Genomic DNA, 17,690 nt, shown 5'->3' on the forward strand with positions numbered 1-17,690 from the left:
GGGTCTGATCTACTCAACATTTGCAACTAAAAACACGTGCAAACTTGATAGCACACTCAAAGCTGATCTACTAAAATTGTGTGCAGAGGATTGCGTCTAGAACCATGGTTCTTAACCTTGTTGGAGGTACCGAACCCCACCAAGAGAAGTTTTAATTTACCGTTAGAATAATCATGTACATATATTATCACACAACTTTAGTATGCTTAAAATCCTTTGCCATAGTTATTAGAAAAAATGCAGCTTGAGCACAATAGCTATCTGTGCAAGGACAAAACTTATTGTCTGAGGCGTGGCCTCTGCCGCAGGTGTTGTATTTGTTTTAGCCCGCTAACAGCCAAGGACTTCAAGGACCTCAACTAAGATAAGATGACAGACGAAGCCGAAACAAGGAAATCACAAGGCCCCCAGCACATTCCGTCACATATTGTGCATACAGGACCTGCTTTGCAAATTATATGTGACCACTCCTTTTAGAGGCGGCCTCAGTGATGTTGACCATGGAACTCCTAAATAAATAGAGGGACGCGGGAGCTGAACCTTAGAGTGTGGGGCGAGACTGTAACTAAGTGTGCAGCGCCATGCGTTCTCCTCATGAGCTAAATTGAATTCTGTCTCTGCATGGTTCCTTGCTTCTTTGTCTGATTAATAGATGTCATCAGTGTTTGAACCTGACATTTACACGGTAAGTTGGCTGTGTCTTGACCCCCGCCGAAACCCGGAGCCCGACTCACCGAACCCCTAGGGTTCGATCGAACCCAGGTTAAGAACCACCGGTCTAGAAAGAACGTACAAACTGGCAGTCTGTCCTACGTATGCTTGTCACCATATATATATATATATATATATATATATATATATATATATATATCGTAAATAAAAAATATTAGACAAATTTTCTATTCAGTAATAGAATTTCATGATTTTATAGCTGCTGGATGACTTAAAGGTGCAGATGTTTTTTCATAAAGGAAATACAATTTTTAATGTTTAATGATAAACTTCTTGCAATATGCATTTTCTTGTGGTTGGATCATTCCAACTGTGATGGTCCGCCGCGTCGTCGGCGTGTAAAATTTGTTTTCCATTGTCTAGATTGCAATTCTGTATTGCAGAAACGATGTCACAGATCATAACCGAGGGAAATTTGTGTCTCCATGGCCACCGAATGCCTTAGTACACACAAAAATCTCATTAAAAGATGACGATTCGCAAGTTGTCCACACAGTCTTAGTAGATCACACGCCGACAATTTATTGTTTGCACACGCTGTTTAACGCGTGGTGTTCAGATCTTAGTAGATCAGGCCCTTGTTTTTTACATAACATCAACCCATAAGAACCCACACACACTTGATATGATAATATGAGAAAAACATGAGCAAATACTACTATTCCTTTTACCACAAATGTACTCACCATTGAAATAAATAACTGGTTTTCATTCAAAGTCAGTGAAAATTATTATTAGTATTAGAGATGTCCGATAATGGCTTTTTTGCCAATATTTTGATATTGTTCAACTCTTAATTACCGATACCGATATATACAGTCGTGGAATGAACACATTATTATGCCTAATTTTTTTGTGATGCCCCGCCGGATGCATTAAACAAACTAACAAGGTTTTCCAAAATAAATCAACTCAAGTTATGGAGAAAAAAAAATGCCAACATGGCGCTGCCATATTTATTATTGAAGTTACAAAGTGCATTGTTTTTTTTTAACATGCCTCAAAACAGCAGCTTGGAATTTGGGACATGCTCTCCCTGAGAGAGCATGAGGAGGTTGAGGTTGAGGGGTTTAGCGGGCGGTGTATATTATAGTGTCCCGGAAGATTTAGTGCTGCAAGGTGTTCTGGGTATTTGTTCTGTTGTGTTACGGGGAGGATGTTCTCCTGGAATGTGTTTGTCATTTTTGTTTGGTGTGGGTTCACAGTGTGGCGCATATTTGTAACAGTGTTAAAGTTGTTTATAGGGACGGCGTGGAGGAGTGGCCGTCCCTGGTTCAAATCCCACCTAGTACCAACCTCGTCACGTCCGTTGTGTCCTTGAGCAAGACACTTCTCCCTTGCTCCTGATGGGTGCTGGTTAGCGCCTTGCTTGGCAGCTCCCTCCATCAGTGTGTGAATGTGTGTGTGAATGGGTAAATGTGGAAGTAGTGTCAAAGCGCTTTGAGTACCTTGAATGTAGAAAAGCGCTATACAAGTACAACCCGTTTATCATTTATACGGCCACCCTCAGTGTGACCTGTATGGCTGTTGACCAAGTATGCCTCGCATTCACTTGTGTGTGTGAAAAGCCGCAGATATTATGTGATTGGGCCGGCACGCAAAGGCAGTGCCTTTAAGGTTTATTGGCGCTCTGTACTTCTCCCTATGTCCGCGTACTACTCCGTACAGCGGGGCAGGGCACGCTGGAGCCCTGCCCAAGATGGCGGCCAGGAGGTGGAGAATGCGGCTGAGCGGAGAGGCGGGGCGTGGCTAGCACACCGGCACACAGTCATCTTATCATTTTGTCTACTAAAGACGCCGAGATCATTATCCATGCGTTTGTTACGTCTCGTCTCGATTACTGTAACGTATTATTTTCGGGTCTCCCCATGTCTAGCATTAAAAGATTACAGTTGGTACAAAATGCGGCTGCTAGACTTTTGACAAGAACAAGAAAGTTTGATCACATTACGCCTGTACTGGCTCACCTGCACTGGCTTCCTGTGCACTTAAGATGTGACTTTAAGGTTTTACTACTTACGTATAAAATACTACACGGTCTAGCTCCATCCTATCTTGCCGATTGTATTGTACCATATGTCCCGGCAAGAAATCTGCGTTCAAAAGACTCCGGCTTATTAGTGATTCCTAGAGCCCAAAAAAAGTCTGCGGGCTATAGAGCGTTTTCCGTTCGGGCTCCAGTACTCTGGAATGCCCTCCCGGTAACAGTTCGAGATGCCACCTCAGTAGAAGCATTTAAGTCTCACCTTAAAACTCATGTGTATACTCTAGCCTTTAAATAGACCTCCTTTTTAGACCAATTGATCTGCCGCTTCTTTTCTTTTTTCTCCTATGTCCCCCCCTCCACAAGGGAGGGGGTCCGGTCCGATGACCATGGATGAAGTGGCTGTCCAGAGTCGAGACCCAGGATGGACCGCTCATCTGGACCCAGGATGGACCGCTCGCCTGTGTATCGGTTGGGGACATCTCTACGCTGCTGATCCGCCTCCGCTTGAGATGGTTTCCTGTGGACGGGACTCTCGCTGCTGTCTTGGATCCGCTTTGAACTGAACTCTTGCGGCTGTGTTGGATCCATTATGGATTGAACTTTCACAGTATCATGTTAGACCTGCTCGACATCCATTGCTTTCGGTCCACTAGAGGGGGGGGTTGCCCACATCTGAGGTCCTCTCCAAGGTTTCTCATAGTCAGCATTGTCACTGGCGTCCCACTGGATGTGAATTCTCCCTGCCCACTGGGTGTGAGTTTTCCTTGCCCTTTTGTGGGTTCTTCCGAGGATGTTGTAGTCGTAATGATTTGTGCAGTCCTTTGAGACATTTGTGATTTGGGGCTATATAAATAAACATTGATTGATTGATTGATTGATTATTTCGTCTGGCTGCATGAAAGGGGAGAAGGAGGAGGGATCGTGGCAGAAGGAGTATGAGAACCAGCAGCAGTAACCGACGATCGAGAGCGAGCCGCAGACGACAAAGACGCGGCCGACTGAAGGCGAGCGAGGAGCAAGCAGGAGCTGAAAAGCGTCCCGACCGCGGACAAGCATGCTTTATTAAAAGAATAAACAAGAGTCAAACCTGCTCAGCAATGTCTTTCCTTGATAGTCCATGGAACCCTCACGACGATGGCAGGAGTCCGTCACAGTCATACATCTTAATTTACGATATTACATTTTAAAGCATTTATCGGCTGAAAATATCGGACATCTCTAATTAGTATAGTTCTTATTGTCAATACAGGCTTCTCGTTCCAATGTCCCCAGCTTGTTTTATATCAATTCATTGGACAATTAATATAAGAACAATTGAATTCTGGAATTAGACATTTTAGGCTTTTGGAAATGAGTGAGCTTGAATGACTATTTTGTGGACACTACATCCTGGGATAGTCACATGACCGTCGCACATACTTGCCAACCCTCCCGAATTTTCCGGGAAACTCCCGAATTTCAGTGCCAACCATTCTCCCGATTTCCAGCCGGACCTGAGTGAGGACAAAACATCGTGCCGGCCCAGTCACTTTATAACATCTACGACTTTTGGAGCTCAGTGCACAACTACTCACACAACAAGAAGGAGACTATTATCTATGTCCCCGTTATCCATAGGTTTATCTATAACCCATAAAGTAGGCAGGCACGGAGCTATTTCTCGCCGTGTTTTCATTCCGGCCGGCACGTTAATACACTGACACACAACAACCGGAATCTAATCATGCATTGCTTCAAAACTACGGCAAGTAGTAATGTCCAAAAAAAGATAGTGACAAAATGAGGATGGACAATTCAACCCTAAACTCACTCCTTTCCTGCTAATTAAATTTGACCGATGCTGCCCATACCTATGCTCCTTCAAAGGCTGTGTTTCTGGCTGCAAATACAACAATGAGTATGTGTGTGGATATGTTTAATGAACACTGAAATTCAAGTATTTCTTATATAAATGTATTTATTTATATTTATTTATAAATATATATTCAGTGAATTTTAGCTATAAATATACAAGTACTAATGTCCCAAAAAAATAGTGTCAGAGAATAGAACGAGGACGGACAATTCAACCCTAAACTCACTACTTTCCTGCTAATTAAATTTGACCGATGCTGCCCATACCTATGCTCCTTCAAAGGCTGTGTTACTGGCTGCAAATACAACAATGAGTATGTGTGTGGATATGTTTAATGAACACTGAAATTCAAATATTTCTTATATACATTTATTTATTTATATTTATTTATAAATATATATTCAGTGAATTTTAGCTGTAAATATACAAGTAGTAATGTCCCAAAAAAATAGTGTCAGAGAATAGAACGAGGACGGACGATTCAACCCTAAACTCACTACTTTCCTGCTAATTAAATTTGACCGATGCTGCCCATACCTATGCTCCTTCAAAGGCTGTGTTACTGGCTGCAAATACAACAATGAGTATGTGTGTGGATATGTTTAATGAACACTGAAATTCAAGTATTTCTTATATAAATGTATTTATTTATATTTATTTATAAATATATATTCAGTGAATTTTAGCTATAAATATACAAGTAGTAATGTCCCAAAAAAATAGTGTCAGAGAATAGAACGAGGACGGACGATTCAACCCTAAACTCACTACTTTCCTGCTAATTAAATTTGACCGATGCTGCCCATACCTATGCTCCTTCAAAGGCTGTGTTACTGGCTGCAAATACAACAATGAGTATGTGTGTGGATATGTTTAATGAACACTGAAATTCAAGTATTTCTTATATAAATTTATTTATTTATATTTATTTATAAATATATATTCAGTGAATTTTAGCTGTAAATATACTCCTCCCCCCTTAACCCTGCCCACCCTGACCCCAATCTCCTGAATTCAGAGGTCTCAAGGTTAGCAAGTATGCTGTCACATGACCACCTCTAACATGTTTCCACTTAAGGACTGAAACTATAGTTCTAAGCAAGTTGCACAGGACTATATTTTACGACATTCGAAGTGTTCTAAGTGGGTTCTTACGGGCCAAAATGGAACTCAAAGCGTTCATGAAGCGGTGAGGATGGAGGTAAACATTTTTTTCTTTTCTTCTTCCAATATCGTGTTGTCAAAATCAACACAACTTTTTAATGATATGAACAATAAAGAAGCTGCAGTGGAGGAACAATCGGAGCGATGTGGTGGTTTGTCTTTTGTTCTCACGTCCATGTAAACATTTCTGAGGATTTGGTCGGCGAGGAAAAATGTTCAAGATAAAAGAGGACGACGTCTTGTCAACAAAATCAAGTCTTTTCCAGAAAAACAGTTGTCATACAGAAAAATGAAAGGATGTTTGGGGGGGGTCACTTTAATAGAAACCCCGTTTCCATATGAGTTGGGAAATTGTGTTAGATCTACTAAGAATTCCACTTTCAAAACTTCAATAATTAGTTTCCTCAGTTCCCAAACGTTTATTGAGTGTTGTTATAAGAAAAGGTGATGTAACACAGTGGTGAACATGCCCTTTCCCAACTACTTTGTTACATGTTGCTGGCATTAAATTCTAAAGTTAATGATTATTTGCAATAAAACATTTTTTTATCAGTTCGAGCATCAAATATGTTGTCTTTGTAGCATATTCAACTGAAAATGGGTTGAAAATGATTTGCAAATCATTGTATTCCGTTTATATTTACATCTAACGCAATTTCCCAACTCATATGGAAACGGGGTTTGTACATTGAAGATGCTAACATTATTCCAATCCAATCAATAAGCAATTTAGACAATATTTCATTTGTGCAATATTCAACACCTCTTTTGAAATGTCAAAGTAATCCACCAAGAAAATGTTTGTTGACATGTCGGCGACCAACATTCCAATCTTCCCTTTAATGAAACATGTCCACCATGCCGTAGAGAATTTTATTATCTTTGATTGTTTATTGCATCCGTCAATGTACTCTACTTCTGTTCTGCTTTTGTTGGAAAAACAGGATACACAGAGCTTTAGTTGTATATATTAGCTTCGAAGTCCCCCTCCAACCCCAAAAAAAAAAAATTCAGAAAATGACAAAGTGCTTGAGTGCTGATGATAAAAGATATATTGATGGCTGGTGACATTCATGACGTGCTGATCTCCCAAGGAAAGAAATAAAGCCATCAAAGAAACAGCTTGGACTTCACGGCGGTGTTTCCATCGGCACACTTCAATGTATCCTAAACGCTTATTAACCTAAATTAGGGGTCGGCAGCCTAGTGGCCCTTTGGAGCTTTTTCAAAAATGTATAAAAAAATTTTTTTGCTTTAATATGGTTTCTGTCAGAGGACAAACATGACATAGACCTCCCTAATTGTTCTAAAGCACACTGTTTGTATTAAACATGCTTCAGTAATGCGAGTATTTGGCCAGCGCCGTTTTATCCTACTAATTTTGGCGGTCCTTGAACTCACCGTAGTGCAGGGGTCACCAACGCGGGCACCAGGTCGCCCGTAAGGACCAGATGAGTCGCCCGCTGGCCTGTTCTAAAAATAGCTCAAATAGCAGCACTTACCAGTGAGCTGCCTCTATTTTTTAAATTGTATTTATTTACTAGCAAGCTGGTCTCGCTTTGCTCGACATTTTTAATTTCTAAGAGAGACAAAACTCAAATAGAATTTGAAAATCCAAGAAAATATTTTAAAGACTTGGTCTTCACTTGTTTAAATAAATTCATTTATTTTTTTACTTTGCTTCTTATAACTTTCAGAAAGACAATTTTAGAGAAAAAATACAACCTTAAAAATGATTTTAGGACTTTTAAAAACATACCTTTTTACCTTTTTATATTCCTTCCTCTTCTTTCCTGACAATTTAAATCAATGTTAAAGTAATTTTTTTTTTAATTGTAAAGAATAATTAATAAATTTTAATTTAATTCTTCACTATAGCTTCTGTTTTTTCGACGAAGAATATTTGTGAAATATTTCTTCAAACTTATGATTAAAATTTAAAAAAAAAATTCTGGCAAATCTGTATAATCAAATTTAAATCTTATTTCAAAGTATTTCGAATTTCTTTTAAAATTTTAGTTCTGGAAAATGTAGAAGAAATGATTTGTCTTTGTTAGAAATATAGCTTGGTCCAATTTGTTATATATTCTAACAAAGTGCAGATTGGATTTCAACCTATTTAAAACATGTCATCAAAATTCTAAAATTAATCTTAATCAGGGAAAATTGCTAATGATGTTCCATAAATTATATTTTTTATTTTTTCAAAAATATTCGAATTAGCTAGTTTTTCTCTTCCTTTTTTCAGTTAAATTTTGAATTTTAAAGAGTCGAAATTGAAGATAAACTGTTTCAAAATTTAATTGTAATTTTTTTCATGTTTTCTCCTCTTTTAAGCCGTTCAAATAAGTGATTTTTTTCATCATTTATTTTCTACAAAAAACCTTCTGTAAAAGGAAAAAAAATGTACGATGGAATGACAGACAGAAATACAATTTATTTATAAATATAGATTTATTTATTAAAGGTAAATTGAGCAAATTGGCTATTTCTGGCAATTTATTTAAGTGTGTATCAAACTGGTAGCCCTTTGCATTAATCAGTACCCAAGAAGTAGCTCTTGGTTTCAAAAAGGTTGGTGACCCCTGCCGTAGTGAGACTTTCTAAGCCACTTCTTTTTCTGTCTCATTTTGTCCGCCAAACTTTTAATGTCGTGCGTGAATGCACAAAGGTGAGTTTTGTTGATGTTGTTGTTCAAATGCAACTATACATATACATAATAATAACTAAAGTTACAAAAGAAAGCAGAAAATTGGAGGAGAAAAAAGAGAAGCAACCTATATTAACCTAGTAGATTGTTGTAGTAACAATCGGTTAAGCTTTGTCAGTGTGCCATGTGTGATCCAGTTTACCCTAGGGCGGGGGTCGGCAACCCGTGGCTCTAGAAGCGCCGCCCTAGTGGCTCTCTGGAGCTTTTTCAAAAATGTATGAAAAATGGAAAAAGATGTTTTAATATAGTTTCAGTAGGAGGACAAACATGACACAAACTTCCCTAATTGTTATAAAGCACACTGTTTATATTAAATATGCTTCACTGATTCAACTGTTTAGCGAACACTACTAATTTTGGCGGTCCTTGAACTCACCGTAGTTTGTTTACATGTATAATTTTCTCCGACTTTCTAAGACGTGTTTTATGACACTTCTTTTTCTGTCTCATTTTGTCCACCAAACTTTTAATGTCGCGCGTGAACGCGCTAAGGTGAGTTTTGTTGATGTTATTGACTCGTGTGGAGTGATAACCAGACATGTTTGGTCACTGCAAGCTAATCGATGCTAACATGCTACTTAGGCTCGGTTTCTGTACATATGGCATTATTATGCCTCATTTGTAGCTATATTTGAGCTCATTTAGATTCCTTTAAGTCCTCTTAATTAAATTTATGTCTCATGACACACTATCTGTATGTAATATGGCTTTTATTTTTGGTCCGATATGGATCTTTCAACATTTTGGGTTGCCGACCCCTGGCCTAAATGCAGTGCACTGGCCGTACAGTTGCACTCACCACGCCCCCCGGTGGCGAGCGCGCAGCAATGCATCCTCACTCACCACCCTTGATAGTCAACATCTTGGCACCACTTACAAGGAGAGACCAATGAAAAGACAAAAGGAGTAAATATCGTAATAGTCAACTGAAGTAAGTGCAAAACGGCAGTGATTGACTTAGACCAGCAGGTAGTGATTCGTGTTCGTTATTTCTTTTAATTAGAGCATTTCATCTCTTTCAGGCGCTACTCATTCTCCCCAATTCAACCAAGCACTACAACCTTGACTCTTTGTCTTAATTACGTTTTGGCCAATCGTCGTCATTTCTAACAACGGCTCGTCCCTGAGTAGCACTCAAACGTGTCAACCGGCTAACCAATCAAACGCTTCTAAAATTGCTCATCGGCTCTCATTGGCTTAGTTTCCTCCACTTCATGCGAGCAGTAGCGGGGCGGGGGGGCTATTTCTGACACACTGCTTCTGATCTTTTGAGGTTTTTTTCCCTCCCTCATCCTTGAGGCGCGACAGAGAGAGAGTCTCCGTGGCCCCGACCTAAAACCACTACTGAAGATAACACTACGCTGTCAACATTCACGCTCTCAGTGATTAAGTACACAGTGTGCATAGTAAACGTGTTGAAGCCATAGTAAAGTTGTTGAAGTCATAGTAAAGTTGTTGAAGTCATAGTATACTAGTAGAAGTCACAGTATACTTGTTTTAGTCACAGTACATACATTGAAGTCATTCTATTCTTGTTGAAGTCATAGTATTTTTTCGACGTTTTGAGTGCACTATGACTTTGATAAATATACTATGACATAAGTTATGTCATACTACACTTATTGAAGTCGTAACTTTCCTTATTAAAGTCATTGTATATTTAAGTCAAAACATACTTAGTATACTTGTTTAAGTCATAGTGTCGTTATTAAAATCATAGTATACTTGTTGAAGTCGTTGTATATTGTTGAAGTCGTAGAATACACCTTGCAGTCATACAATGGTATATTGTCATAATATACTTATTGAAGTCATAGTATACTTGTTGAAGTCATGGTATACTTATTGAAGTCATGGTATATTGTCATGATATACTTATTGAAGTCATAGTATACTTGTTGAAGTCATGGTATACTTATTGAAGTCATGGTATACTTATTGAAGTCATAGTATACTTATTGAAGTCATGGTATATTGTCATGATATACTTATTGAAGTCATAGTATACTTGTTGAAGTCATGGTATACTTATTGAAGTCATAGTATACTTATTGAAGTCATGGTATATTGTCATGATATACTTATTGAAGTCAAAGTGTACTTGTTGAAGTCCCAGTATACTTATTGAAGTCATGGTATATTATCATAATATACTTGTTGAAGTCATAGTATACTTATTGAAGTCATGGTATATTGTCATAATATACTTGTTGAAGTCATAGTATACTTATTGAAGTCATGGTATATTGTCATAGTATACTTATTGAAGTCATTGTATAGTGTTGTCATAATATACTTGTTGAAGTCACAGTATATACATATACATTGAAGTCATACTATTCTTGTTGAAGTCATAGTATTTATTTTTGAGGTTTTGAATGTACACTTATTGAAGTCCTGATTTTCCTTTTTGAAGTCATTGTAAATTATGTCAAAACATATTTATTGAGGTCATAGTATACTTCTTCAAGTCATAGTATACTTATTGAAATCATAGTATATTGTTGAAGTCATAAAATCCACATTGCAGTCATTCGGTTAGAGTGTCCGCCCTGAGATCGATAGGTCGTGAGTTCAAACCCCGGCCGAGTCATACCAAAGACTATAAAAATGGGACCCATTACCTCCCTGCTTGGCACTCAGCGTCAAGGGATGGAATTAGGGGGTTAAATCACCAAAAATGATTCCCAGGCGCGGCCACTGCTGCTGCTCACTGCTCCCCTCACCTCCCAGGGGGTGATCAAGGGTGATGGGTCAAATGCAGAGAATAATTTCGCCACACCTCGTGTGTGTGTGACAATCATTGGTACTTTAACTTAACTATACATGTTGAAGTCTAGATTAAATTATTGAAGTAGTAGTGTACTTGTTGAAGTCATAGTGTACTTATTGAAGTCATTGTATATTGTTGATGTCATATTATATACTTATTGAAGTCACAGTATATTTGTTAAAGTCACAGTATACTTATTGAAGTCGTAGTATACATATTGAAGTCCTACTAGTATACTTATGGAAGTCATAATATACTTGTTGAAGTGTGCAAATGGAAACAGAGCGTGCCAAGAAGATGCTACCATGTTAACATTCTGTTTCCAAGCTGCTCTAACATGTCCACTGTGTGGGCGAGGAGAGACATTTAAAGTGTTACCTCCCACAGCAGGGGTCCCCAACATTGTTTGCACCAGGGACCGATTTAATGTGGCATCGTCATCACAGACCGGCCTTCATTACCACAGACCGGCCTTCATTACCACACTTCCACGCGTGGCAGACAAATGCAGTTAAATTTAAAGGCCTACTGAAATGAGATTTTTTTATTTAAACGGGGATAGCAGGTCCATTCTACATGTCATAATTGATAATTTCGCAATATTGCCATATTTTTGCTAAAAGGATTTAGAAGAGAACATGGACGATAAAGTTCGCAACTTTTGGTCGCTAATAAAAAAGCCTTGACTGTACCGGAAGTCGCAGACAATGTGCGCGTGACGTCACGGGTTGTAGGGCTCCTCACATCTGAACATTGTTTACAATCATAGCCAGCAGCAGCTAGAGCGATTCGGACCGAGAAAGCGACAATTTCCCCGTTAATTTGAGCGAGGATGAAAGATTCGTGGATGAGGAAATTTAGAGTGAAGGACTAGAAAAAAAAAAGTGGAAAAAAAAAAGCCGATTGCAGTAGGAGCGATTCAGATGTTATTAGACACATTTACTAGGATAATTCTGGAAAATCCCTTATCTGCTTATTGTGTTACTAGTGTTTTAGTGAGATTAAATAGCCAGAGTCTCTGAGGGAAGTCATGACAGCTGCAGCAGTACGGAAGCTCCGCTGATGTCTACGGTAAGAGGCGACTTATTACCACAATTTTCTCACCGAAAACCGCCGGTTGACAAGTAGTCCGGATCCATGTTCGCTTGACCACTCTGATCCATAGTAAAGCTTCATCTTCGGGAATTTAAAACAAGGAAACACCGGCTGTGTTTTTGTGGCTAAAGGCTAAAAGCTTCCCACCTCCATCTTTCTACTTTGACTTCTCCATTATTAATTGAACAAATTGCAAAAGATTCAGCAACTCAGATGTCCAGAATACTGTGTAATTATGTGATTAAAGCAGACTACTTATAGCTTTTATCGGGCTGGAAAATAATGTCCGCTACAACCGGTGACGTCACAAACACAAACATCATACCGTGACGGTTTCAACACGAAACTTCGCGGGAAATTTAAAATTGCAATTTAGTAAACTAAAAAGGCCGTATTGGCATGTGTTGCAATGTTAATATTTCATCATTGATATATAAACTATCAGACTGCGTGGTCGGTAGTAGTGGGTTTCAGTAGTGAGTTTAATGAAAAATACAACTCACCATAACCCTGAATTAATGGGAGCTTATTTCTTTGTGATGAGACTTCCCCAGCAGGTTTATTGTATGTACTGTATATATTATATACCATCACCCTGTATATATTATATACCATCAACCTGTATATATTATATACCTGCCTCTATATATTATATACCAGCAACCTGCCTCTATATATTATATACCAGCAACCTGCCTCTATATATTACATACCATCAACCTGCTTTTATATATTATATACCATCAACCTGCCTCTATATATTACATACCATCAACCTGTATATATTATATACCTGCCTCTATATATTATATACCATCAACCTGTATATATTATATACCTGCCTCTATATATTATATACCATCAACCTGTATATATTATATACCTGCCTCTATATATTATATACCAGCAACCTGCCTCTATATATTACATACCATCAACCTGCTTTTATATATTATATACCATCAACCTGTATATATTATATACCTGCCTCTATATATTATATACCATCAACCTGTATATATTATATACCTGCCTCTATATATTATATACCATCAACCTGCCTCTATATATAAGACTATGATCATTTTAAAATTAGGACATTATTATCGTAATAGTTTTTTAAAGAAAAACACGCAACGGTATTCTTCTAGGATTATGACTATATCACAAAAATCATGTTAAAATTACATTTGTATTTATTTGTTTTACTTTATGACATTTCTTTAACAGAAATAACTTAATTCCCGAGCAAATTTGACTTTTTTTGGTCAAATTCGGGTCTTTGGGGAAAAAAAAAAAAAAGCCAATTCAAATTAAAGTACTATGTAATAAAGAAACATTTTTTTTACGTTAATTTATTTTCAAAATGGCGACATTGAAAAAAAAAATTCTGTCTTTATTCCTGTAACATTAATTTCTGTAGGAATTTATTCTCATAACATTCCAAATTCTTATCGTTCAAATGGGGCGGCGTGGCTCGGTTGGTAGATCGGCCGTGGTAGCATCTTGAGGGGTTACAGGTTCGAAATCCGCTTCCGCCATCCTAGTCACTGCTGTTGTGTCCTTGGGCAAGACACTTCGCCCACCTGCTCCCAGTGCCACCCACACGGGTTTAAGTGTAACTTACATATTGGGTTTAACTATGTAAAGCGCTTTGAGTCACTCGAGAAAAGCGCTATATAAATATAATTCACTTCACTATATATTATATATCATCAACTTGCCTGTATATATTATATACCATCAGCCCGTATATATGATATACCTGCCTCTATATATTATATACCAGCAACCTGCCTGTGTGTGTATATATGTATATATATATATATATATATATATCTACTGTATCAACCCGACTCAATATATTATATACCATCAACCTGTATATATTATATACCTGCCTCTATATATTATATACCATCAACCCGCCTGTATATATTATATACCATGTAAATATTATATACTATCAACCTGCTGGGGACTGCAGATGTTGTTTAGCCATTTACTTATGTTCACTAATGTGCATTGTTCCATGTAACAAAGATTTAAGAAATGGCAGAGTTTCATGCGTGCATCTATGAGCAAACTGACTGGTGTGTAGTGAGACTGGCAAAAGTTCAATTGGAGAAAATGCGCTCATTAATAAATAATTAAATGTTTCTCGGTAGCAAATGCGTGGCAGAACAGTGGTGGTCCCTGGACCGGTGGTTGGGGACCCCTGTCCTACGGAGCTGGCAGGAAGAAGCAATGGATCATTTAGGCACTACTAGGAAACTTTCCTCAGTGGAAATCACATCAAGTCCTACTTCCAAATCAAGTTGTTACCATTTCACTGAGAACAAATAATCCCAATCAGACAGGATGTGTGTGTGTGTGTGTGTGTGTGTTTGGGTGGTCTTTACACCTGTGCTGTCACGCCACTCCCTTCTTCGGCGGGACCTTGCCTGGCTTTTTCTTTGTCTCCCTTAATTCTTTTTGAAAAAAGAAAAGAGTCTTCTGTCCCTGTCGGAGATGCGGAGAGCTCGTCTGGAGGACTGGGCGCCGTGAGCCCTCGACGACCCCGAGGGGTGAGGAGACCGCCACTCGTCCTGGTGCTTGTCCATCAACTGCTGGTCAATCACTCTGTGCATGTCATCCTGCAGGAGGACAAGAATTTAAGTATACATCTTTTTTTTGGGTGAGGGTTGATAGTGAAATCTGTGATGTACATTATCAATACAACATCGTATATTGATACTGTCTGATGTCAAAGTGTGTAGTTGTACAAAAATTTGCAATTTTAAACGTCCTAAAATGTGTCCTATGCAGCTTTTTTGTTGAGGTCTGGACTAGAGGCAGTTCAGTCTAGTACCCGCACTCTTTTACTAAAAAGCCACGCTGTCGTAACACATGGTTTGGCATTGTCTGGCTGAAATAAGCAGGGGCGTCCATGATAATATAGCTTGAAAGGCAAAATATGTTGTTCCAAAACCTGTATCTACCTTTTCAGCATTAATGGTGCCTTCACAGATGTGTAAGTTACCCATGCTTTAGGCACTAATACACCCCTATACCATCAATCACAGAAGCTGGCTTTTCAACTTTGCACCTATAATAATCCGGATGGTTCTTTTCCTCTTTGTTACGGAGGACACGACGTCCAGAGTTTCCAAAAACAATGAGAAATGTGGACTCGTCAGACCACAGAACACTTTTCCACTTTGCATCAGTCCATCCTAGATGAACTCGGGCCCAGCAACGCCGGCGGCATTTCTGGGTGTTGTTGATAAACAACACCCAGAAATGCATAGTAGCGTTTTAACTTGCACTTACAGATGTAGCGACCAGTGGTTTTCTGAAGTGAAAACCAGACTACTTTCTGATTAGGCAACACACCATAGTCTATACACTACTGCCATCAAAAATCTACTATATAATACTTGCAAATGAGACTCAGAAATGAAAGAACAGAATATATATAACAACTGATCAACATATTTATCAGCTCAGGGTTAGGCATTAATTTACAAAATTGTATTATCAAAAATTAACATTTAGTAACACAACTTCCTAATTGTTTTAGTCTTTGAAGGATAAATATATATTTTTTTGCAATTGCAAATGCCTTGATTTTAATGAGGCTAGTACACAGCCATAGCCATAAATACAATAATTGGCATAATAATTAATTTTGGTGTTCGTTTTTATGTTCGGTTTCTTTATTTTCGGTTTCGGACAATGTTAATTTAGACATGATCATGGAGAATGCGGGTATGCAGGTGTGCGGGGGGGAGGTAGGATGGTGGGTGGGATGGGTTTCATAGACGCTCAATGGGCCCCATTCAGCAACCGTTCGTAAGAACTAATTTTATGAAGTTTTTAGAGAAATTTTTGTATTCCCCAATGTTTTCTTAGTTGGGATTTGTTCGCAGGTAAGAACACCAAAACACCTTTAGGGTGGCCTATTTGTTCCTAAGTGTGACAAGTTCCCTTACTTCTAATGTTACATTAATATCATAGATAGAGATAAGACAGACAAACAGCAAAATGAGCAATATACACACACACACACACACGTACACAATTGCAATGCTTGACCTATTTGCCTGAAGTGACGAATATTTATTTGAATGCTATAGGCTACCGAGAGCTGTCCCCCCTTTCTTAAACATTTTGATATGATGTATTCCCCTCCGCGGCATAATACGAATTTCTCTTCTGTAATCAGTTTGTGTTTTCTTCGAGGGATTGATATTCGGCTTTTCCACCGGAATTGTGCCCCCTTATGAAGAATTAAGGGCGTTTACGTATGCTAATTACACAATTAAGGGCGTTTGCATTTGCATATTTGAGAAACAAAGGTGTGTTTATATGCAAACTATGATAGACACGCACGCGATAACAACTAAAGAACAGCAGGTGGTAACAATTTGGGCGTTTAAGAACACGTCATGAATTTGAATGGATTCTTCTTAGGTAATCACTTAGGAAGAAAGAGAAGTTAGGAACTTATTGCTGAATGGGGCACAATATTTTCAGAGAGAAAATAGCTCAGCATGGCATAAAACGGTTGGTGTAGAATGGAATGGCGGGATGAAGTCGCAACCAAATATGCCAATGGAAATAAATCTGTAGCGGAAACGTTACTACGGCAACGTCATTGGGACACTCGCTGCACGACAGAAGTGACGTCGCAGGTTATTACTGCAGGTAAATGATGTACCTGCGTACAGAGGTACATTATTTGTAGTAAAAATGATAATTTCCAGACCACAATGGTTGGGAATGTATATTTTTTGGAATATTGTAAATCAATTCAGCAGCATTGTGTATGTGTGAGATGTGATTCAGCAGCAGGGATGTAGTAATGTCTACCTGCTCGGTAAAGTGCACTTTTAGCGGTGTAGTCTTTCTGTAATACTGCTCGGTTCTGACCGGCAGCACTAAAAAGGTTGATTTGTGCACTCGTAACCCCGAGGAGGTTATTTGTACTGCGTCTATGTCCTGTATTGCATGTTTCCAAGAGGGCGCTGAAAGTAGGCATGCACACGTTGGCAGACTTGGTTCCCTTGGCGTGATTTGATTTGCCACAAAACGGGACGGTGCAGCTGGGCTCACCTCTAAGGCAGGAAGGGGGAGGGCACCACGGGGTAGAGAGGGTGGTACAGAAGCTGAGAAAGGCCACTAGATCAGAAACCACAAGAGCCATACTGTAAAGAGCCCTGAGGATGCAAACTGCGGGCAGGGAGAAAGAGAGGAAAAAGCAGCTGGTTACAGAGGGAGGGGAGGGTCGGGGAGGTGTATAAAGAGAGTATGGCCAACTAAGCAACAGATGCCAGAACTGCTATCAAGGACGTGTGCAGCTGTGCATTTTATTGCTGTCGTTTTGACGTCA

At 38.8% G+C, this 17,690-nt stretch overlaps 1 protein-coding gene across 3 annotated transcripts in view; it reads right to left on the minus strand.

The window, feature by feature from the left end:
• Positions 1-5,571: 5,571 nt before the first annotated feature.
• Positions 5,572-17,690, minus strand: part of bicdl1 (BICD family like cargo adaptor 1) — a 54,342-nt gene continuing 42,223 nt past the window's right edge. Inside the window, exons 10-11 of one of the 3 annotated variants that reach the window (XR_009807587.1) lie at positions 13,374-14,952; positions 5,572-13,283 (exon numbers count right to left, since the gene is read on the minus strand). Coding sequence is in view for 2 of the 3 variants with exons in the window: in XM_061906994.1 (XP_061762978.1) it covers positions 14,782-14,952 (171 nt within the window). In the remaining variant the exon portion in view is untranslated. Of the gene's footprint in view, positions 14,953-16,826; positions 17,531-17,690 lie in introns of those variants that run through there. The other 2 variants (XM_061906994.1, XM_061906995.1) reach the window with 2 other exon arrangements.

This window comes from Nerophis ophidion, linkage group LG07, assembly GCF_033978795.1.
Source record: "Nerophis ophidion isolate RoL-2023_Sa linkage group LG07, RoL_Noph_v1.0, whole genome shotgun sequence".
NCBI lineage: Eukaryota > Metazoa > Chordata > Actinopteri > Syngnathiformes > Syngnathidae > Nerophis > Nerophis ophidion.